This window comes from Pezoporus flaviventris, unplaced genomic scaffold, assembly GCF_033815535.1.
Source record: "Pezoporus flaviventris isolate CSIRO_AGI_PZ_B2104156 unplaced genomic scaffold, CSIRO_AGI_Pfla_v1 ptg000001l, whole genome shotgun sequence".
In the NCBI taxonomy this organism is placed as follows: domain Eukaryota; kingdom Metazoa; phylum Chordata; class Aves; order Psittaciformes; family Psittacidae; genus Pezoporus; species Pezoporus flaviventris.
The window spans coordinates 47,613,702-47,636,969 of NW_026892549.1; the positions used below are offsets into that span (position 1 = coordinate 47,613,702).

The 23,268-nt window shown below is 44.6% G+C and overlaps 1 protein-coding gene across 5 annotated transcripts in view; it reads left to right on the forward strand.

The window, feature by feature from the left end:
• SATB2 (SATB homeobox 2) overlaps positions 1–23,268 on the forward strand; it is a 140,147-nt gene that overhangs the window by 111,520 nt on the left and 5,359 nt on the right. For all 5 annotated transcript variants that reach the window (XM_061456601.1, XM_061456607.1, XM_061456593.1 and 2 more), the window contains one exon: positions 4,537–4,734. In XM_061456601.1, the coding sequence (XP_061312585.1) occupies positions 4,537–4,734 (198 nt within the window). The remainder of the gene's footprint in view (positions 1–4,536; positions 4,735–23,268) is intronic.

Consider the following 23,268-nt stretch of genomic DNA (forward strand, 5'->3'; position numbering starts at 1 on the left):
TTTTGTTGTTTGCTTAGCTATGTGGAAATGTGTTTGATTAGGAGACAGAGAGGTTAAAAATAGGACATTAATATGATATTAGTTGTTTTATCAAATAAAATGCTTAGAAAATGTTTATCTTGTCTCATGAGGACAACAAAAATAGAGGCCAGCACTTCTCTGCAGCTCACTTTAATGAACTAAACTGGGCTGTGTTCTCAATGCCTCTGGAAGTTTTGGGGTGAAATGAAGGAAGTTCTGAGCAGAATTCCTTGTAACCACAAGCACTGGGTGTGCCTGACTGCAGAGCCAAAAGCATCCTTTAATTGTACTGTTTATCCTTTTTTTATTTTTAATGGAAGACATTCCCATTTGAGAACCTTAGAAGCTGACGTGGAGGGCCAGATTCTGCCACCCATATTGAAACTGTCGCATACCAAACTCTGGGTAGCTCTGTGGCAGTCAAGGGGGCTGTTTGTGCAGTGGAGCCAGACTTGTGATGTGCAGGGGAGGCAGGATCAAAAAATCACAGCCTACCAGCGCTCTGGGGAAGGATGTGTTATTTGTTAGATTTCCAGAATACGCTCACAGAAGTTGGATTTAGTTGTAATGCAGTGAGCTCAGATGTGTGGATGAGTGGGGGAAAAGGTGGTGAGATAGTGTCTCCTTCACTTCTCCTTCTGCATGCCAATAAATATAGCTATAGATGAAAATTCATTGTGAATGCCTGTAGCTCCAAGCATTTCTGTATGTTAGCGTTTCTTAAATGAAATAATTCTCCTGGAAAGCTCTGTGTAACATACACAGACCCCAAGAAATAAATAAAAGAAAATAACTAAAAAATTGCAACCAAAAAAACCCCAAGTTGAGATTTTTAACAGAAAAAGGAGATTTGCGTATTAATAATTCATGAGTTCTCATTGAACATGCACGAAGAAACGGTGCTATTCAATAGAGAATACTGTCATCTGTCACTGTTTTATTTGACATTTACACTTTTTTTTTTTCCCCTCTTTTTTTTTTTGCCTGGTACTGCAAAACTTTCTTGGATGGCGTGCTAGGATTATTTAAATAAATAATGAAAGGAATCCGATGCAGCCTTCTCATCTGTGCATGGGAAAGGCGGTTACTTGCAGTCATGAAGAACGCGCGAGTGAGCTGCAGCGCTGTGTTTCCTCACGTATTAACCGGAGCTATCGCCTAATAAGCAGCCCCGTGGATGGATAGATAGGTTCTTGACTGGATGGGGGATAGAGTGACTGCTCGAATAAATAAAGAGAAGGGTAGGAAAAGAGCAATGCAAAGACGGATCTGCTGCAGAGAAGCGTACACATGCACACGGTGGGTACGCGTGTGTATGTGTGGGGGTGAGCGGATCGTGGCTGTTGCGAAGAAAGCTGCCACAAATACATTGCTGTTGCCATTGCAAAAATAAATATTTATAAATGGCACAGGGGGAGATCCAGTCCCGCACAAGGTGGGAGAAGACGGGGCATTTAGCCCAACGGCAGCTCGGTTAGGCACACCTTGCAATTTCTTGCGAATATTAGGCTCATGAAAATCTTTCTGCTCTGTAGGTTAGTTATTATTTATAAAAATCACAGAACCAGCTGATACATTCATAAGCTAATTATTGTAGCAGCTGGGTACACATGGTGCAATATGTCTGAGGCTGTGAAGTATCACAGATTTCTTGGGGCCTGCTGTGGTGGGGGTGTGCTGTTGAAGGCTAGATCCCTTAATCTGATCAGCCAAGCAAATACTTTGTGGGGAAACTGGATTAATATCTCTCTAAATAACATGGATGTGCTTCACCTTCAGAACCAGGCTCCTTTAAACGTGCCATTAGCTTATATCCTTTGGGGAATGGAGAAGTTCTCAGGTGTCCTCAGGATGGCGGGGTCTTTGCCTGGTGCCTCCCTTTGCCAGAAATTAATTTGGTTTGCTCATGTCTGCACACATGGTCACACTGCAGTCTAATCTTTTCCCTAATAGCTCCAAGGTCAGGACCTCGCATGTTGCCAGGCAAATTGAGCGCTAGCCTTCTTAAAGACTAATGGCAGCGAGTGCCTAGTCCATAATGAGGCCTGTAGTGTTGCTGTAAGTGATTGTAATGAGTGCTGATGATAACAGGACAGATAAATCACAATGCAGCAGTCCGGGCTAGCTGGCACAGCGCTGGGCAAGGGAGGCGGCTGCGCTGAGCCAGGCACCATGCAGTGCTCCACAGCCCTGGGAATACCCCAGGAGCATCCTCCTCAGGCTCTGGCCCCACCAGGTTGCAGCAGTTTGTGTGTGTTTTCTGTTCAACGACTGGCGTTCATGCTGCAGCATCCCTTTCAGGAGATGTTAAACATACCTGCTTGAGACACGTAGGAGAGTTCAGTTGGCGACTTCTTTAGATCACTGGAAACAGGGAGAAATGGGAGCTTATTTTTTTCCACAGATGGTTTATTTTCCATTTCAAAACTTATTTTCTTTGTACTGAGTAGCCCCTGAGAAAGCCCTGTGGAGCTGGGAGGTTTTTTTCCTGTAAAAGAGAGAGAGTTTGGGGGGATTTCTGAGCAGTGGAAAGGGAAAGAGGAGAACTGAGGGCAAGGGATGTGGCCAAACCCCATTAAAATGCAGACATCACCTGGCTGCAAGATTACCCAAATACCAGTGAAATCACTTTGAAAATACAATGCAGATCCCCCCCCATCAAGTAAATGATCAGATATCTTGTCTTCATCCTTGCCCCCCCCCCCCCAACCCTCCCAGTTTATTGCAAGAAAAGATCAGGTCTGCACAAATGTGGCCTCTCACTTGTAAAAACAAGGCAGTGTTGTGTTACAGATTAGTTTATAAATCCCTGGTGGCTTCACAGTTCAGTGCCTACAGCTGCTGCAGATGGGCCTGGGTTTTTGTCTCTTCACTGTGCTGCAGCCGGCAGTTGAAGGAGAAAATGGAATGATCAGGTTATTAACATGTAGGCCGTGAGGAAGAGGCTGCACAATGAGAACAGCTGGTGTTGCTGTCTTGGCTGATGCAGCGGAGATAATCAAATCTTGCCTTTTTTGGGGGGGTGAAGGCAAAAGACACAGTGGAGAGTAAGACAAACAACGGCTTATGATGTTATATACAGGGTTTAGAGTGCACGATAGAAGTTATCAATGGCTTACAAGTTGTTACACAAAAAAGCCATACCCAGACCCCCCCGTGGGGGCTGGTAATAAACCCGGCTGTTCAGCTTGCTCTACTTGCTGTTCAGAAAAATACAGTTTTGGCTACTTCTTGTACCAAACATTTTTAACATTGATCAAGCTATCTTTTAGGTATTGTAAGGTGCCTGTCAAAATGGTGTCAAAATGTGGAGTTGTAGCTCGGAAATGATGGGTTATAAAGCTACTAGGTAAAATATTTTGACAGGAGTCAGTAAGGCGCGTTGACAGCATCCTCAGCATTATCTTCTCCTGTCATTTGCATGCATCTCCTGTGCACAGGCACAGGAGGGGAGTTGCTGTCGCCAACCAAGTGGGGCTGGCTGTGTCCCCATGTCCCCACCTGGGTAGCAGCGGCCACCGTCCCTGGTTAACCTGCTGGGGATGCCGGGTCACTGCCACACATTCTTACCACACGAGGGGCTGTCCTCACCATAACAGCTATGGATGTGGTACTCTCTGGTTGGCTTTGTGCTTTGGGGTAGTTTCCTATTCCTGAAGTGCTGATGCTTTCCCCTCCTGGGGTCTGAGCTCTCAGCCCCTGTGGAGAGGTCCTATAGGATTTCATGCAGTGGGACCTTTTTGAAGGCATTTCAAACTAGCCTTAAAACAAGATAGCAGGAATAAAATTGACTACTGTTATGATCTGCAGTTGGGTTTTGAATTGCTTCCACCTAGTATCTTGATCTCTCTAGTAGCTTCTACAGGGCCCTCTTTGCTGCTTGTGTCCTAAACAGCAGAGGATTCCCTTTCTGTGAGATTGCATCTTCTAAGTGGCCATTTGATTACTTAAAGCTGTCAAATTTTAGTAGGGTTCAGAGCTGGGGGTGCCAATGCAATTGAGTGACAGCAGATCAGAGATCTTTACCTGATAGTATCGTCTTCTAAACATTTTCAGTAGTGGTTGAGTTTGTAGTTCTGCAGCTGCAGCTCTCACCATGAGGGTTGTTAGCAAGTCTTAGGGCTTACGTCTCATTTTCTCTTTCTTGGATGAAGAAATAAAGGGGCTTCGAAACAGAAGTGGAGATGCACCCTTATTTCAACTCTGGTTTTCTATAGGAAATATACCCAAGCATTTTAAACATGGTATGATTATGACAGGCAGCAAGATGCTGTGCTTCCTGGTTCCTGTTAAGTGCTGCTGATTGTTTCTGTTTCTCCCACTTGCAGGAAATATATCAAGGATTTGTGGGGACCAAAGGGCAGCTGGGGGGGGGGTGGGGGGGTGGGGTGTGGAAGCTGTGTGAGATGAGACCAGCAAAACTTGCAGCACAGAGCTTTAAGTTCAGCTGACCTTCCACTCGCATCTGGTTCCTTAAAGCTCAGTGAGTTACCTGTGCTGATCCTACCATTGCAGGGCTGGCTGTGTGAGCTGCTTCGCTGGAAAGAAAACCCAAGCCCGGAAAACCGCACCCTTTGGGAGAACCTCTGCACCATTCGCCGCTTCCTGAACCTTCCCCAGCACGAGAGGGATGTGATCTATGAGGAGGAGTCCAGGCATCACCACAGTGAGCGTATGCAGCATGTTGTCCAGCTGACTCCTGAGCCTGTGCAGGTCAGAGAGCTAACTCCCTTCTGAGGATGTCTGTGTGGGGCAACAGCATGCATGGGGGTTTGAAGAGTGTAACATGGGGAAGTGCTTTTTATACATGGACTGGAGCTGAAAAATACTTCTAAAATGACTGTGGTGAGCATTTTGTGGGGCACGGGCCTTCATTTCACAGTCTCCTTAGGATTGTTGTGCTCCTCTATACAGCCTTTGTGATTAGTATGTATTTTTGGTTTGTACACCCTTGTTCTATCCTTGGTTTTGGCCTGAACAGAATGAGAAATAAATAGATTCAGATATGCATAGGGAAAACAAAGTGAAAATATTACAAGACTTCCCATGTTTGCAGTTCAGCTTCAGTCAGAAGAGAAAATCAGCCTTATGTGTATTCCTAATAACTAGTAATGCATGTCAGAAAACCAAACATCTGCAGATGGTCAAGAGAGCCTCGGCAGATGTTTGTTCTCAACCTAAAAAGCTGAGGCAACGCCTTCCACAGCAGACCTTCCTTTTGAATTGCCACTGGTGCTCTGTACCGTTCACCTGATCCCATGGTGTGACTGCCCTCAGAGAGCTGCCTGTACTGTGTTTCTTTCCAGTAATCTCATGATTCCACCTCCCACCTTTGCTCTGCCCACTGTTATTTGATGGCAGCTTGCACCACTCTGCTACTCTTGCTGTGAACCTTGGCATTCAGCCTCTATTCTTAGTCACTGCTCTTGTTCTGCTGCTGCTAGCACTGCTGCCAACTGTCTAGTCACCTTTTTCCAAAGGTGGGAGGATTTTCTTGTCTTGTTGTCCTGCCCCTTCTGAAACACATTGGTCTTGCCCAGATCAATTGTTGCCTAGCTCAGTCTTCTTTGTCTCTTCTGCTGCTGACTTCCTCGTGCTGTCCATTTGGTCTTTTCCTAGAAGAAAAAATGGGTTTCTTGGGATTTGGATTCTCAGAGCTATGAAGTAGAGGAAGTGCTCTGAGTAATTAATGAATGCCCCAGGTTTTGTCTTCTATGTTCCCAAAAATCTGTGGGATCTTGGAGGGAAGGAGCTACAAAAGAGTAAAGGCCCGAGCTAACATGTGGGAAGACAACTAGATCTGTGTAGTTCTGAGCTTATTAACCCAGTTTGGGTGGCCACAGCAAGTAGGTGTATCCCCTAAGGAACAGTTTGAAGTTGTTTCCCTGAGCTCTTGTGGGTGACCTTGATGATTAGCCTACTTTCCAAAGCCTTCTGCACATCACTTTTCTGTGTCATGCAGGTTGGCTCTTGTGAGTGACATGTTACACTGTGTTGGAATGCAGTGCATTTATATTTGTCAGCAAGTTACAAAGCCATGGATTAATTATTTATTACAGTCAAAATACGAAAAATGAAGAAAAATAAATGGAACCAGCTGTCAAGTACATACAGCAAAACTCTGGAGACTCTGGTAAACAGTTGATACAGTAGGCTTGTGTTTTGAGGGTGCTGCATTTTAAAGCTATGTTTGCCCATCCAAAAACCCCAGCAGGTTTTGGAGTGACACACTACCAGTGCAAGACACAGGAGGCTTGCTGTCCACCTGCTCCCTACTGTCAGAAGATACTCTGCACCAAGCAATTTTGGTGTAGTTTTCAGCCTCTGGGACTTGAATTGTTTCAGGCAGCAAGGTTTGTCTTTTGGCTTTGCTGCAAGGGTCACTATTAGGTAATTAGCCATGAAGAATCAATGACAGCAGCCAGAGACGTAAAGCTGAGGTCCTCACATTTGCAGTCATGGGAGATTTTGTGACACCTTACATAAGGGTAGGGGTCTTGAGCCCCGCTCCTGGCTAAACTCCAGGCCAAGTAATTACATTCTGCCTATCTAAAATTCCCCCTGTAGTGTCAAGTGGGAAGGCAACTCTCATTTCCTTCTCAAAGCGGTGGCGGGTGCAGAATGTCTGCCACGGTGCCTGGCTGCATTTTAGCAGCAGGTGGAAACATCCAAGAGCTGCAGTCACTGACCTGATTTCCTTTGTAGGCTTTGCTACTGGAAAGTGCACTGTAGGTCGAGCCCTTACCTGCAGCCTTGATGTCAAGTTGACGGTCTTTTGAAGAAGATACAAGTAGCAGTGCTGTGAGTAGCAGCTGGAGCAATACAGTGACACCAAAGCAGGCAGGAGGCTCTTACCTCTGCTCTCTTCTCCACCCACCCCATTTTCCTCTCTGCTCTGATGGATTTGGCATGTGTACAGTAACTTGTGTCTGATGCTTGAGTTTCCTGCTCCTCCAGCTGTGGGACTGAAAGACCCTGGAAACAGGCTGCCCCATGCTGATGCCAGAGCATGATTGAGCCTTCTCATGGGCTGGGGACACCCCTCTGTCAGACTGAAATACTTGGAAGAAAATCCTGCTTGTCATCACAAGAGGCATGACCAGCGAGAGATAATGGATAGATAAATTTAAGCCTTTTCTCTGGTATAGTTTCTTGGAAATGGCAAAGATGTGATGAGCTTTGTGTAGCTCACTTCCCAATTAGAGGGTTGGGTGCACCTTCAGTGAGGGAGTCAACCCAAGGCCGGGTATGGTTTCTGTCCTTTAACGGCATAGTGTGCGCAGTGGGGCAGTTGTGGTCCTGCTGTAAAAGATCAGCTGGAAATAGCTTTTGATGTTTTAAGGGGTTGTTGTTTCTTTTGTGGCAGGTTCTTGCCCTCCGTTTGGTATTGGTAGCCTCTACCGCTTTAGGTTCAGGGTGTTAAACATTCTCGTTCTTTCTCTCTCCCATTAGATTTTTCCCATCCGCTATATATTAATCCATTTAATCAAATATTTTCCTGTTTCTGAAATGAAAAATGTCTATAATGGAAGCTCAGCGCACAAGAAGTTCCTCCCTGCACACTTGATTTATTTGTTATTGTGCTGAGGAGTCATAAAATGTGAGCCCTGTGGAGCTCTGTGACATGGCTGTGTTCTCTGGCAGCATCGGGTGTGACCATATGGACGTGCTGGAGTGCGGATTTGCCTTCACATGCTGGTTGCAGAGCATCCACACTATACCTACGTGTTGCTCTGTGTGCAGGCTGAGCTTGCCACAGCCGCTCACTTGGTTTTTAAGGTTATTCAGGTGTGCACTAAGTGACTTTATCCCACAGATTCCTGGAAAGTGGGAGGGGATGCCAGAAAGCATTATAATGTTTTTACCCTGTTCTCATCCTCTTCCACCACCATCAGATGTGGGATCCTGGCTGGGTCTTTGATCTGGCCTGGCTGTTGTGGAGATCTGTTGGACAGCCTGCATGTGGAGTAGTCACTTTGCAGCAAGCAGCCTTCATGCTTCTGTGTTTAGCTTCTTGCTCTGCAGAGGTGAGGGTACTCTGTCTTACTTCTCATCCCTCACTAAATCCCACCATTCCCAGGCTGGCATTGGACCTTTCTGGAGTGTTAATGCTGAGAAGTGCCTATAGCTGCTTCCTGTTGCCAACCAGGGGTTCAGTGTTTGTTACAGACTCTCTGGGACACAGTAAATCTAATTTCTCTCCCTTCTCCCACTGTTTGTCTGCTGTGTCCAAGGTGACCACTCCAGAGAATAACCATCTTGCCTGGCACTTTAATATAGTGCTAATTCATTGTTAATTGCTGGGGCAGAGAAACCTGACTCAGTTGGGAAAATGATGAATCAGGCTGTTGTCTCTGGAGTGTTGGGGTGGATAAGCTGGTTCTCTGGAGTAATGAGCCACCACTGCAGCAAAGTACCTGCTATTCAGAGGGTGGGGAAACCTTGCCTTTCCTTTTCTGCATAAGCTGACAGATAGACCTGCTGAAGCTGGTAGTTACATATTGATTTAAGAGCAGTCAAATGTTGACTTTAAAGAAACAGGAATGGCTTTCACGTGCTTTTTTTCACTGTTACTTTAATCACTTTTTTAAATGACATCCCTCTACCCTTTTTTTTCCTCAGAAGCTTTGATTTAGACAACTCTGGCAATTTATAATAGTTCAGATCATAAATCACGGAGGAACATTAGTAAATAAAAGAAGGCTTAGCAGAAAGCTGTAGGGAAGCTTTTTTGTATTGTGTGTTCACTGCAAACATTGTGGTCTCTCTTTAAATATGCGGAAAATAACATATGACAGAAGTAAATGAAATACTAATTTTGTCATTTTGTGAGGGATAGAAGGGAACAAATATTTTAGAAATGACGATGAAATACAAAACAGCAGAACATGGAGCCCTCATAAAAATGGGTCAAAGCAAGTGGCAATGGCAATCCAACGAAACTAATTGCATATTCTCTTTCTAGAAGTAATAAAAGGGACAGTGAACACCACGTTAGTACCTCCTGATGAAATATCTGATTCTAACCAATGTCTTCAGAGTTCATGGGTCACACAATGCATAGCGTGCAGGAAAAAATAGCGAGGCTTAAGATTTCATTTCTTAAAAAATAATACTAATTAATAATACTTAGGCCAGTCATAGATGATGAGTGAAGCAAAACTGTGTTATTCCATAGGGGAACATGGTGTGCTTAATGTGCACAGTAGGTTTTTGCTGTGTTTGTGTGGGTTACAGCAGGAGATTTTGCATACTGAAAATCAGGACTGAGTTGTCCAGGAGACTTGGACAAAAACTTCTTTCCCAAACCATGCTAGCTCGCTGACTTTGGTGCTTACTGTTTCTTCTAGGCAATTTGTGGGTGGTGTGCCCTGCAATTCATTTGTAATGTCTGCACCCTGATAGTTCTGCTTTTTGATCATTTCTCTGCACCCAAAAGCTAGACCACAGATTGATACCCACTGCTTTTTGATTTCCCCAGTATCTTATTCTGTGGCTAGTTGTGGTGTCTGCTCAGATAGGGTGAGACACCTGAAGTCTGGTGTCTCAACAAGCCCAGGTGGACTTTCAGAGATATTTGTGTTGCAGGTTTATTCATTCCACTCAGAAAGCTCAGAGCTTTGGTTTGGATGGGTTGCAGCTGGAGTATTTATTTAGTCTTTGATCGAGAACTACAGGGGGAAATGCATGTCAGAATGAGATCTGCAAATTTTGTGAGTGGAGAGTATCTGTCTTGCTCAGTTGTTATGTTATCTGGAGTTCCATTCTCTCTCTCCTACTAACAGTAGACAATAACAGCCCATTTCAGTATCTCCTTTCAATCTAAACCATCCAAAAACCTCACCAAAAAAGTTCTCAAATTATGTGACTTCTATTTCTGTGCAGTATTAAAGCTGAAGGCAATATGCATTGCAAACGCTATTTACTCTGCATTTATCTTTTACCATGCGTGTGTCTGCTTCCGGTTGGGGTAAGGAGCTCCCTTCAAAGAAAGCAATACAAGCAAAGCTTTCAGAAGGCTTCCACTTCTGAACTCCTTTCTCATACTGCTCCAGTGCCCATGCCCTGCAGCCACACACGCTGTGTTTCGGAACAAAAGCTGTGGCTGTGCACTCTGCTTTTCCATCCTTTTGGTGCACACCATTTTCTCAACGTGCCACAGCAGCTCAGGAGCCTTTCATGAGGTTTCACAAAGGCAACAGGAGCACATATCAGACAAGGAGACCCTTGCATTCCACTCTGAGGTGTCTGATGGAGTTTCTAGTGATTGGTAGCTGTCACAGTTGCAGTGGAAAGGCGCTGAGCTTTGACTGCTATAGCCAAACCTGCCTACTGTGCCCTCTCAGCTGTTTCTGTTTAGTGTGGATATCTAATGTGGCTGAAAAGTGCTGCTGATTTTTATTAACTTTAAGCCTGCGATTCCCCTTGAAATGATAGTGGGGAGTGTGCTTGCAATTGAAGCAAAACTGCTTCTGTTCTGAAATTAGGCTTAGTACTATTCCGTTTAACCCTATGAAAGGGGAGATCAAGTAAGGAGTGTTGTTTTTCACTGTAGATCTGGGCCCTGTCATCTCACCCTTTTGCCTTTCACACACAATTTGACCAGATTTAGCCCTCTTTTCTTCCAGTCCTCGACCCCTAGTAAATGCTAAGCTGCAAGCGTTGTAAGGAGTTGTAGTAGGTTGAGGATGAGCAAACATCTAGAGCAAGATTACTAAACAAAGCTCTTTAAATTCACACAACCTTTGAAGCTTGCTGGCTGGCAGCAGGCGAGTCTTGAAGGCTGAAGAGCCACTAGATGAGCCTCTGCTCTGTTTATGTTTCAAAATTTCTGCAGTTAAAAATATTGCTCTTTTAAATTTCTTTTTAATGCTCATTAAATACTCCCTGTCCCTCGCATTTGCACATAAATAATAATACCAGGCTTCAGAGATGTGTAAATGTTTATAGGGTACTGGCCATATGCAGCATTAATTCTCGGGCTCCTCACTGAAGTCTTCAGATGAAGTTGGAGCCCTGGAGCGTTGCATTGACCTTTCTGTGCAGATGGGCAATTGTAAAAATGACATGGGGAGGGAAACAAGATTGTCTTGTGCTACCAGAGCACATTGCACTGCTTGTCCCCCGAGATCTCTGAGAGCGAGTGAGCTTCTCTTCCTCCTGTGTTGCACAGCATTCCCCCAAGCTTCTGGGCAGTTCTGGGGGTTAGGCTATGGCAGAGTAGCACACAGATACTCGGTCTCCTTGCCCTGGGCCGGTCTCGTTGGAAATTCATTGGTGGGCTTTTCTTTTCCTGAATGGTTGGAAATACCCATGGATAGGTGCAGGGATATGGTTTTTTTTTCAGGGTTAGTATGCTGTGTCTGTTGTTCTACGTTTTTATGGGCTTTTACAAGGTTGAATTGGGAATGTTTTTGTGCGTATGCACTATTCTCACGCATCAAGTATCCAGAAGTACAGTAGCACATATTTTTTCTCACAGTCATCTATGCTTACAGTGTTTCAAAGAATATTCCAAAATATCTTGGCACAGACGAAGCGAAGCTGTTTGCAAGATCCCTAGCTGTGGAACAACAAAGGCTACATTCTCAACACACATCACACATGACTTTTATTAAAGTCTTAAACAAAAATCAGATAATGTATTTAAGAAAATTGAACTTGATGCTACTCACATTGTGAAAGGAAGTAGGTATCCCCTTGTGCCTCCTTTCCAATGTCTTTTTGCGCAGTTCTGCTCACTTCTTCGTGTTTCAAATTAGAAGGTAAAAATCTTACACTTAAGTGCAAATAAATGCATTTTAAAAGCAGTAATTTGGCACTAACTGACATCATGGTGCCTAACTTAAAGGGATTTAGTGTTCAGAAACCAAGGAATACAAGCACGTATAAGGTACCTCTGGTGGAACGTTCAGAAGTTTGAAACATCTAAAATCATTATGAACATCTTACCATTACATATGGCAAAAAGGATGTGGTAAATCACAGAACATATCCTGGATATTACAGACCCAGCCATCTCATTAACTTTGTGTCAAAAAGCATTCCTCGGTTTCCAGTTTGTACTAAATTTAGTTTTATGCTATTTGTACCGTCATAGCACAAAATAATGTTGACACCCTTGAATTTTCTGGTTGCTTTTTCTCAGATTTATGGTTTGGAACTCTACGTTATGCTCTTACTAGGCCATGCCCAGTTGATGTGCTGCACTTGAATCCAAGGCACATGGATAGGGAGGATTGTGAAGAGCCCCCTTCCTTCCTGCCACAGGTCCCATCACATTGATGTTGAGGAAGGTGAGCACGTTCTGCAGAAGGGCTTAGTGCAGACCCATAGTTGTTAGGAGCTTTTGTGAGAGCTGAGTGCTCTTGGCTAGGTCTGGAAAACCTTGGTCTTCTCAGTCGTGCTTGCACAGAGCTTGGCAACATCGTTTTCCTTTTACCTCCGGGGATTTTGGTGATTTTTTGATTTGAAACATGCAGGGTATTGCAGAAGTCCCTTGTGCTACCTCAGGATACAACGAGGATTTGTATCCTGCCCGCAGGGAGTAAGAGCTGGCTCCTTCTTCCATGCTGTGCTGAGAGAAGCTGCTGTAGCAGCTGTGAATCCATCTAGTTGTAGCAGAAAGAGGCAGACTAAAACTTCAGGGCACACCAAGCCCCATAAAAAAGATCTGTCTGGACAGCACTTCACTGGTTTAAGTGCTAAGTTATTATTATTAGTATTTATTATTTATTTCCTCTTCTAGTTTTCTTCTTACTGAACAAGCAGGAAATATCTTTGTTCTTTCATTTTAGAAGCGAAATAAATGTATCCCTGCATCATTTGAAATTTTAATAATGCATAATAAATAAAATCATATCTAATAACATAACTGCTTTCAATTGGCAACGCGATCTCCAAGATGCATTGCAATGGCAGAAACATAAATAGTTTCAGCCTCTTGAAAGCCTACTTCCTATTTGCTAAATATACTTGGCTTGCTTTAAATTCCTTTGTGTGCAGTCATTAATACAATCCTCTTTGACAGCATTTAATTGAAGTGCTTTTCTCTATTAAATTCATTAAAACTTTTTTTTTATATACAACTGTTTCCCAGACACTGAATGTTAAGGACCTGTAGGCCTCTCTTTAAATAACTTCTCTCTCCTTGTTGTAAATTGTTAATTAAATTTAACTTAGACTGTTTAAAGATGGCTTGGAAAAGAAAGCCAGATTTCAGGATATGGTCTCAATCATGTCTGATTTTTTTTAACACAATTTTTTCCATGTAGTTATAGACTGCGTGTTATATTGTTTATGAATGTTGCTGTACTTTCAGCTGGAACCAAGCAAAGAAATACCCTAAAAAGCTCATTTCCATCTCACTTCAAAAATTTCCATCTTTTTGGCGCAGTTTCTTAGCCTAAGAGGATTTGCATGGGAGGAGCTGTTTAGTATTAATAGATTATTGACAGTTTAATGTCTTGGCACCTAGACAGCCCATAAGGTATAATAAACAGGAAGCTGTCTGATGTGAGCACAGTCAATAGCGTATTCAGTCAGAACCTTTCAGTTAATTGCTGGTTGACCTCAGAGATTTCCTTTAAGTGAAACTGTCCTTTGCTCAGATCTCATCTGGGTTTCAGGGTTTAATTTGAGAATGCCCTTTCCATATGGTAGCTTGTGCATATGTGCCTGGTTGGATTTTTGCATTGCTGCCATGCACAGCACTGCGAGAGCCAGTGTCTGCCCAGAGCTTTGCAGAACACATAGACATGCACTGTGTGTGTGCCACCCCTCCAAGGAGCTGGCCTGCCAGCGGGCACCAACACCATAGAACAGGCAGGGTTGTAAACTGATGTCAGGGAGCAGGGAAACAGCAGCTGAGCTGTTTTGGGTAGACTCAGGCATGAGTTCGGTAACTTCCTGCAGCATTAATGTGACCTAATCCGGGCTCAGCAGGTGGGATGTGCCACAGCCTGACATGGCTGCCCTGGCAGAGGGGTCGTCACCGCTGTGTTCATCCCACCCATGGGCACAGATTCCCCTACTCCTCTGCACAAGTGCAACCCACGGCTCATTTTGTGCAGTTTCCCTAATTTCTGTACATAGCCATTCTAATTTTTTCAGACCATGTATCTTGATGAGATCTAGATAAGCTACAAAGACAAGCAGGCAGGAAACCACATAGGCTGTGCCTGGCCCTGACTAACTGGAAACCATCTGCTTACTGGAGGGGGAGCCTCCATGGAAATCTCTTCTAGGAAGTGTGCTGTGTTTGGGTTTTAATTCCTTTCCCTCCAACTGTTGGCTTTGAGCGTGTGTGTTTTCCTTAGGTGAGCTCAGGCAGGGTCAGCTGCGACAGCCCTTGTTTGCAGGAAATAGGGCTGGATTTCCCGGTGGCAGTGAGTCCTTCCCTGCAAAGGAAACGGTTCTGCACCAGAGTGAGTTTAATTTACATTTCATTCAGCCAGAGGACCCTTTTTTTGTCTCTAGATCTTGCAGTGATTGTGTCTTTTAGCCACTTACCATGCATTCAGACTGTGGTTTGCTGAAAGGAGTATTACTGCTTTTAATCTCTAGTTTTTCCTTGGTTTTGATTCATTTCTGTGGTTGTCTGTGCCCCTCTGCGTCAAACAAACTGCTTATGCCTTTTTAACAGGCTGATTAGCACTGGGGAAGCATTGCTAACTTGGAGTAATGTTATTCCTGGTGTTTCCTTGTTTAAATGAGATTAGGAGTAGGAATGCTGCATTGCTCTGTTTGGAGTCCGTTAAAATCCGGTCCAGAGCCCTAACTGAAGCAGGTTGTAGATTTTAGGGTTCAGGAGTGTAGGAAGGATGAGGGGGAATGGTTTTGAGATGATGCCTCCTTTTGGGAAGACACACTGATAAGAGAGCCTTGGAGTCATTCATTCTGAAGAGAATGGAACAAAACCACGGCAAGATGGAACAGAACCAAAGAAGAAATCCCAAGGTATGTGTGTGCCCCTGGGGCCATCAGCTGCAACACGCACGCTTCTCTCCCAAGTGTCTCTGGCCAGAATATATTCGAAAGTACTTTCTGGTTTATCAGACTTACTGGCCAAGCTGCTAATCAGTATTACATAGACCAAAGGACTCCCACATGCAATAAAAATCATAAGCTTTATTGGATTTTGAGATGGGAAAGATTCACATCCATCTCCTTTTATAAACTGCGTTACATTTCATTCTTTCGGAGCTCCCATCAGTGCAACCCTTTCTAAATAGGATGGTGAAGGAGGCAGGTCAGTAGATAGATGGCTGTGAGGGTGGTACAGCCTAGAGCTATAGAAGTTCTTGAGTTAGTTTAAGGGGTTGCTGACATTTCTGAAATACTGAAAGAAAAAAAAGTATGTCAGTGCTTTTTAAATTGCTATTTTCAGTTAATATTAAAAAACCCCAAAGGTTTGCGGCCGTTTAGAGCAACGTAAGTGCTGTAAAGGAGAATAGGAGGAATTTGAAGTGCAGAAGTTGTTCTGAATAAAAGCAACCAGAATGTGCTGGTTCATGAGAAATGCCTACGCAACCGCTTGAACTCTGTCAGAGTATCCACCACCCCCCCCGCCACCCCGGACAAACAGCTTGGCAAAGCAGACTTTATTTAGGCAGTACTTTGATGTCACTCAGACAACAGTTTTGACCAAAAGAATGCTTTTTGACTGAAAAATGCCCCACAGTTCTAACCTTAGCGAAGCAAAGAATGGTGGTGTGCATTTCTAGCAAAAGCCTGGGGCTCCTTGCGCACAGATCTGCACTAGCTGCAGGCTTGTGTTAAGCGTGAATTCACCCCTGTGAATATGTGTGTGTAACCAGCCCCAGGCTGAGCCATCCACAGAGCTCCCCACAGCAGGCAGCAGGAAAGCCGGGGATGGATCCCAGGGCCATAACAGTGTCATTCTCTGCTTTGTCCTAATACTGCCTCTCTGGCCATAAATTAAACAATTTTATTAGAAATGAGCAAAATAGTACTTTCTTTTTTCCTCCCAAATGCATATTTTCCAATATTGTGAATATAAACTGCAGGTGCTGTTTACTTTCCATAAAGCCTGTTTCTTCCAGCATCCAGGATCTGTAAAATAGGTGCAGGTCAGAGTAGTGACACACAGAGAGCAGTAACACCAGCGTGGCTTCCTCAGCCTGCTGGATGTGCCCACCTTTTCCAGAGTGTATCAGGAAGAAAAGGATTTCAGATCTAATTCTCTGAGGCGCCCTGTCCTCAGTGCCCTAATCTGTGCTGGAGACTGTACTTTGGTCATTCAATTTTTATTTACCCAGTTTCAAGCTAAGGGTATAATAAAGCACATTATGCCAGTTGCGTGTGTGGTAATGCTGGATATTTTGCTCTTACCATGGTAGTTGATTATAATGCACTTTTTAAGACTTGCTTTCTAAAAAAAGGAATTTTTATACTTTTATGTGTTTGATTCACACAGTATAGTTTGCTCAAGTCCTGTTATTAAGTGCACTGGTGGTTACGTCTAGAAAGCAAAAAACATGCTGAGTAGTGTTTTATCAGCACAAATCTATTTTCACTAACCATAACAGTCAGGTTCTCCTGACTTCTAACTGCCCCCATTGTAAAAATTAGCAGTACAGTTGGGTATTCCTGGAACCCCAAATAGCCATCTGTAAGGACCTAAACCAGTTTGATGGGACAAATAATTACCCCTCACCCCCCACCAGAACCCAGTGTCTAATCCAAACATACCCTTCCTAAAATAATGCACTGCCTACTCTTGATCTGAGGAACTGGAAAACAGCATGATTATAGGGGCGCCTTTGGTGCCACCATAGTTAGGGGTTTAGGGCTTGACCTTAAGCATGGCTCTAGATTGGGGCTTGTCAGGGAAGATCTTGCTCACACTGCCCACAGATGCTCTTCTGCTTTTCAAAAGAAAAGGAGAACATGTGTAGTGTTAATTAAGCAAGAAAATGTAGAGGATACCAGGAGTATTTTTCCTGCGGAAAAGCAAACCAAAAGCCTTGTGTTGCTTCCTTAGTTCCTGTGGCATTCTGTCAGCTCCTCATTGAGATTAGCTAGGCTGGCATAGGGAAACTCGGAATCAACCCAAAACCTTTATTAGACCCTTTCTTCAGCCACAACCAAGCCCATACTCTGTTTGGAAACTGCCAAGCAGGGCTGTCTATATGCCATAGTGCTCTGGACAGCCTCGCAAGCGAAAGCATGGAAGAAGGAAGTCCTAGGTCTGCAAAGCTCACGATCTTGTTTTGAAGACAGTAAGTGTTAACTGGATGCACACACAGATGTTCAAAGTCCACTTGGGTGGCACTCCAGTTAGCATCACCCTGCAGAAGGGCAGCACGAACCTTTACAGGGCTGTTGCTATCCCCCTTGCCTTTCTGCTGCAGGTTACAGGCCAAGGAGGCTTGCAAGGCTCTTCGAGGCTGGCAGAGCCCTGCTGCCTGCTGGAGGATGCAGCAGGCCAGCCCCCATGCCAGCTGTGCTGGCCATGCCCCATTCCCAGACAATGGAGCCATCCATCACCGATGCCTTCAGGAGAGAGTCTGCAGCAGGGTTGTGCAACACTTCCTGCTTCAGCCTCCCTGTATAACCAGCACCCTGGTTTGTGCCAGCAGAAGCTGGAATGAATCTGACCCGTTGGGTATTTTACAGTAGGTATGTGCCTGCTCCACCTGTGGCTGAACAGCAGCTGAGAACCCTCCCAGGCTGCAGCCGGGTATTTGAGAAAGGGACATCCTCTTCTGGCCACAGTCACTGTGCAGTAAACCTAGGAATCTGGCTTAAACCAGCCAAAGATGGGAAATTCAGAGCTAATCCACTAACGTTCATCAGCATGAGCTCATTTATGCTACCCCATAAAATCAGCCAGTTCTCAGGCACTTGCACAGCAATGAAAGTTGGGCCTGTGCTTTTGTGGGAAGAGTCGAGTTAGTGTTCGAGGGAGAGCGGTTACCCCAGGAAACACCGGGACACTGCTCCGCATTGTCAGAGTTTTGTGATTTATTTAACATTATACAGACAAAATAGTGGCTATTGTGTAGGCACGTGCTGTCTGTTAGCAGAGATCAGGAAAGGGAAATAAACCACACATTACTGAAGAATAAGATCATGACTGTGGTCAAGCGATGGCAGAGATTTTTTTTCTCTTTGTCAAGCTGATTCGTTAACATGCTTCAAACAACTGTGCAGACAGCAGTGCCGCGGCTCCTCGGGAGCAGAGCAAAGGCAAGCAAATACTCCTGTGCACGGATGTGGTACAGTGGCCTTAGACCTGTCCAGAAGTTATCTGGTCATGCCCAGTTGTCGCTGTGGGCTATGCTGCACATGCAGCCTCTTGGCAGCACAGTGTAATCAGGCTGTAATTTATATTTTATCTCTAGTGATGATAGCTCTTAAAAATGTTCTGTGGTGTATTTGCTCTTTGATGCATGCTAAGCTCCTGTTAGCATTAATGGGAGCAGCGTGCACTGGGGGAGAGACACCTTCCCCCACCTTCAAGTCAAGATTAATTGCATTGTGCTAATGCTTGTGCTTCTCACTCCATGTGGGATGGCAGAAGCAGTGCACTACTGAAAGTTTTGTTATTTTTTGATGATTTTTTTTCTTCCTGTTGTCTTTTTGGTCACTTTTGTGACTATTTTTGACAGTTTAGTCCTGGAGAAGAGTTGCAGGAGGGGGCTGCTGTTTTAGAGACTGGGTGTTTGTTCAGTGTCTTGCCATGTTTTCAGTTCACTGCCTATTTCCTGCCCTTAAGCAAGGCGACCGCTGTAACACAAAGGGAAGCATGTGGCAAGTGTGCTCCAAAGATGTTAAAATGAAGCACTTCAACCAGCTCACATTCCAGCCTGGAAGCCAAACTTGCCTTTGACTTTGAGCTCCCTGTGGAACTCATTTCTCTCCTTGCAGTTCTCTCTTGACTCCCCTTCTGCGTGGCTCAGAGAGTGACTTGCACCTCAGAGCTGAGGGGTTTAGGATGCAGGGTTTGTCTGATCCAGTATTCTGGCTCCAGTGGTGGTCAGCAGCAGTTGAAGGGTGACAGGAAAGGTCTGAAAATCTGGGGGATTCTTTTACTGTGTGACTGCTTTGTCTTTGCAGCTGAGTATGACCCAGGGCTGCCGGGTTACAAGAGGTTGTAGCCACCAGCTCTGGTTGGCTGATCTGGTCTGGTTTGCACAAGACGGGGTTAGGGTTATATCACATCATATCACAGACATGTATTATAATTATCTCTAATAATGGCGTTTACCCTTGTGAAGCTATTACTAAGCTGCATTGGAAAATGCACAGGATGTGTGGCTGGCATTTTGAGCTATGAAATTAAAAGAAGCTCAGACTGAAGTTAGATGAAAGTGAACATATTTATCCATGTCAGACTTCCTACCATTTTGCACGCTCATATTGATTTCTTTTGACACGGTCTTCTTTTATTGAGTACCATAGTTTTTCTTAAATCCCTTACCGATAACAGTACCTGCTAAGGGCAATTGTAAAAGGAAACTGAAGTATATTAAACCTGCCTGGAGTCAGAATGTAATCTAACACCTGTAGTCTGCAATTTGTCATCACTTCATAGATACTTTTTCTTTTTTAATAACAGTTTTGGATTTTCCTGAGTTTTGACCTTAGGATACTGTATAATCCAAGAAAAGCAAGGGAGCTAAACCGCAGTCTTTAACACAGCTTTATGGTGTCAGGGTGTGAAATCACCACTTGTGAGAATGAGCCCAAAGAAAATACTTCATTTGGGGCTGCGACCGGCGCTACAGTGTTTACCCAGGGAATGTATTTTTGCAAGGGGGAAAAAAAGAGCTCCAACAGCCGCATTTTTAAGAGGAAAGAAATGAACACAGGTGCAAATTGTAACTTCTGCTACAGTTTCTTGTACAGACATTCCTAGGAAACCTGTAAAGTGTCTTGGCACAGCGACTGTGTCTAATTAATGCTCTTACCCCTGCGAGCCCCGGGCTGGGGGGCTGTCAGGGTGCAAGCCTGTTTATGGCAGCAGCTTGCTTTATTCTTTTCTTGCACAGCCCAGAGAGACCCGGGGTAAGGAGTGTGCGGCTGTTTGTGTGAGTAGGTGATCTCCCACGGATTGTTCCTGTAAGATCTGATAAGAGGGACAGAGCCTCCTTCCAGGTGCAAGATTTCTTGGCAAGGTGATGGAGGTTGCCTCTTAAGTAAACTCTTACATGATAGGTAGGCACTGCCCAGGAGCTCTCGGCTTGCAGAGGTGAAGTATTGCAAATTCCAGCTACAGGTGTCAGTAAAACGCAGCTGAACACTTTGTTTAGGCTTGTCCTGCACCCTCCCTTTGACTTCAGCTAGTCCTTGGGAAGGAGCTTTTCCAGAGGGCTTCCTTACTGAAGTCCGTAGTGAATCTGTCTTTGCATTGAGTGGCAAATTGCCGGCAAATCCTGCTCGCTAGCCTTGAATGCTTGTAAGGGATGTAATAGATGGTCAGTGTTAGATAGACCAAACACACGTTCTGAACCTGCATTTTGTAATGTGTGTGCATTCTCCCAAGCTTCTATTTTGGGCTCCTTAAGCAGGCTAAAAACTTGCTCTCTTTGGCATAAAAGCCGTTGGTGTGACGGAGTATTATGGCTGGCCATGAGGGCAATGTGAAGGAAAGCTAAAAGGTGAGACCCTTTGACAGAGTGGAGAATAGAATCATAGAACTGTTTAGGTTGGAAAAGACCCTTAAGATCACCAAGTCCAACCATTAGTCTAGCACTGCCAAGTCCACCACTAAACCATGTCTCTAAGTGCGTCTACGTGTCTTTTAAATACCTCCAGGTGTGGTGACTCAACCACTTCCCTGGACAGCCTGTTCCAGTGCTTGGCAACCCTTTCCATGAAGAAATGATTCCTAATATCCAATCTAAGCCTCCTATGGCAAAGAGAAGACCAATCCATTCAACTTTCCTCCTTGTGGTTTGGGTTATCAGAATCGGTACCTGCCAGCACATGCCACTTGAGGTGCCTGTTGATGCTCGCTCTCTGTGCACAGAGGAAGGCAGTGTCTGTTCAACAAGAGCAGTCTCTGACAAATGCAGTCTTGTCTTGCAAGACTGAAACATTTTTGGTGTTACTCATAGTAAGGGGCACCTAATCATCTCAGCAAAACCCGTGGGAAGGGAGCTCACATGACTAATCCTGTTTGCAAAGGGAAGAGCAGAACTCCCCTATGAAACAAAAGAGCTTGGGGTTTTGGTGTAAAGATGCAGTTCCTATTTCTAATCTACTGCAATGGTTGTTCAGGCAATGAAAGGTGGCATTGCACAGGGTGCGTGTTGTCAGCCAGTGCCTCGCTGCAGTTGGTGTCCGTGTGTGTACCCCGCTCAAGCATTCTGCTTGGCTCCCCTTAGCAACTCACCATTTTCACGTGTCTAGTTCTAGCTAGAAAGTGGGTGGAAATGGAAACAAACATCAGTGGGATAGTGAATCCAGCCAAAATTAAATACAGTGCAGACATAGACTGCAATTACAATGACGTTCATCGTTCAGTTAGGGTTCACTCACCTCTCTTTTCTGTGGGAACACAGCTGTCCCAGCCTGCCAAAGTCAGGTTTCTCCTGCGGGAGCATCCTGAGACGTGGGGAGTGGATACGTGTAAAGCAGTGCGGTGATCCCTCCCCCCCCAGTAATTCTTGGCTTTGGATTTTAGAAAGACCACAAACCCTTAGCTTATTACAAGTAATCCTGATCACTCCCGTAATGATACACTACATTATATACTCTCCTAAACTTAATCATTCAATATCTCACTTCCTTCCCTGTAGGCATGTACTATTATATTTTACACATGGCTTCCAGCTGGTTTTCATTGTGGCCTTCAAATCGTATTTCAGTGCAGCATGATTTAAAACCAGTCACTTTATCTTTTAAAGTCAACTTCCATCGTAGTCATTGACTCACAAGTTCTGTACCAGGGCTGATTAATGTGTTTGGAAAAATGAGTTTGTCTCTGAGGTCAAAGTCTACCTGAATGAACCTTCATGAAGCAGCATCTTCCAAAGCTGCTCTGTTCTGAAACCCTGAGAGGACAGCCATGCCTGTGGAGTTTAAAAATGAAGTCTCTTGAAAGGATGGGGAAAATAAGTCCTATGGGCATGGAAGGAAATCTGTATCTTCACATTTGATTTGGAAGTAGATGGGGAGTCAGTGAGGAGGGAGGGAGGGAAGAGGAAGTCAGCTCCAGATGGTGGTGGCTGCGGTGGAGGAGGAGGCTGCCCCACCTGTGACTGGGGAGTGGTGAGGAAAGGCACAGAAGAAGGAGAATGGAGTGGAAAAGAGGAGCACGGTGCACCTGTGTTGGGATGTGCACCTTTCCCAGCCCAGCACCAGCTCTCTTGGGAAAAGGAAAGCCAAGCGTGGCTGGTTTTTTTACCCCTTCTCTCTGAAGCCCACATTGGTGGTGGTTTATGGTAGGTCACACCATCATTTGGGGGTTTTATCTGCACTGGAAAATGTGCTGCAGCCTATGTTTAATCATGGAAGATCAATGGGATTTCCCTCTTTGGAGTACAGACACAGAGCAGAACTCACCCAAAACCTGAAGTGTTATGGCAGGGTGTGCACAGCAGTGCATGAAGCCAGTGGAGATTTTGCCTGTAGATTTAAGGGCATAAATAATGGTGGAAGTGAAATAGAATACAACCTTTTCCTAGTATCTACACTGATCACCGTGGGTCATGTATTCCCTTTTCTGGAGGGGATGGAGAGGTCACTCCAGAAAGGGAAGGGTTAAGTAAAATTATTCTTTCCCTCCCGCTCTCAGCCCTCTCTTTGGTTGATTGCTTTATAGATGCTGTAGGCATCTCTTCATCTCCTTCAAATTAAACATTTTACTGCTGCTGATCCTGTATTGTTGGATTTTTTTCATCATTATATTTGATTGGAAGTCTTGTAACATTTTTCAAGCTGAATCGTTTCTCATGCTATTTGTCAACTGAAAAGGGAAAAAAAAGCCCACTTCCAACTCCAACAAGAATGAACTGAGTAATTCACACCCTTTCTGGATGCGGTTCTATCTCTGTTAGCTGCTACTTGAATTCAGCTTCTGATTAGCAATGCTACTTGAGGCTTTTCGTATGACGCTGTGTGTAAATTCCCTGGGAGTTTATTGGTGGTGTTAAATCCTTTCTCTTTCTTTTTTTGGCTGTTCCGGGCACGACAGTGTCAGGGGACAGGACCAGAGGGCACAACAGCGGTGATAATTTGGGTAGGGGCTGTGTGACAAATTCATGGGCTAGGTCC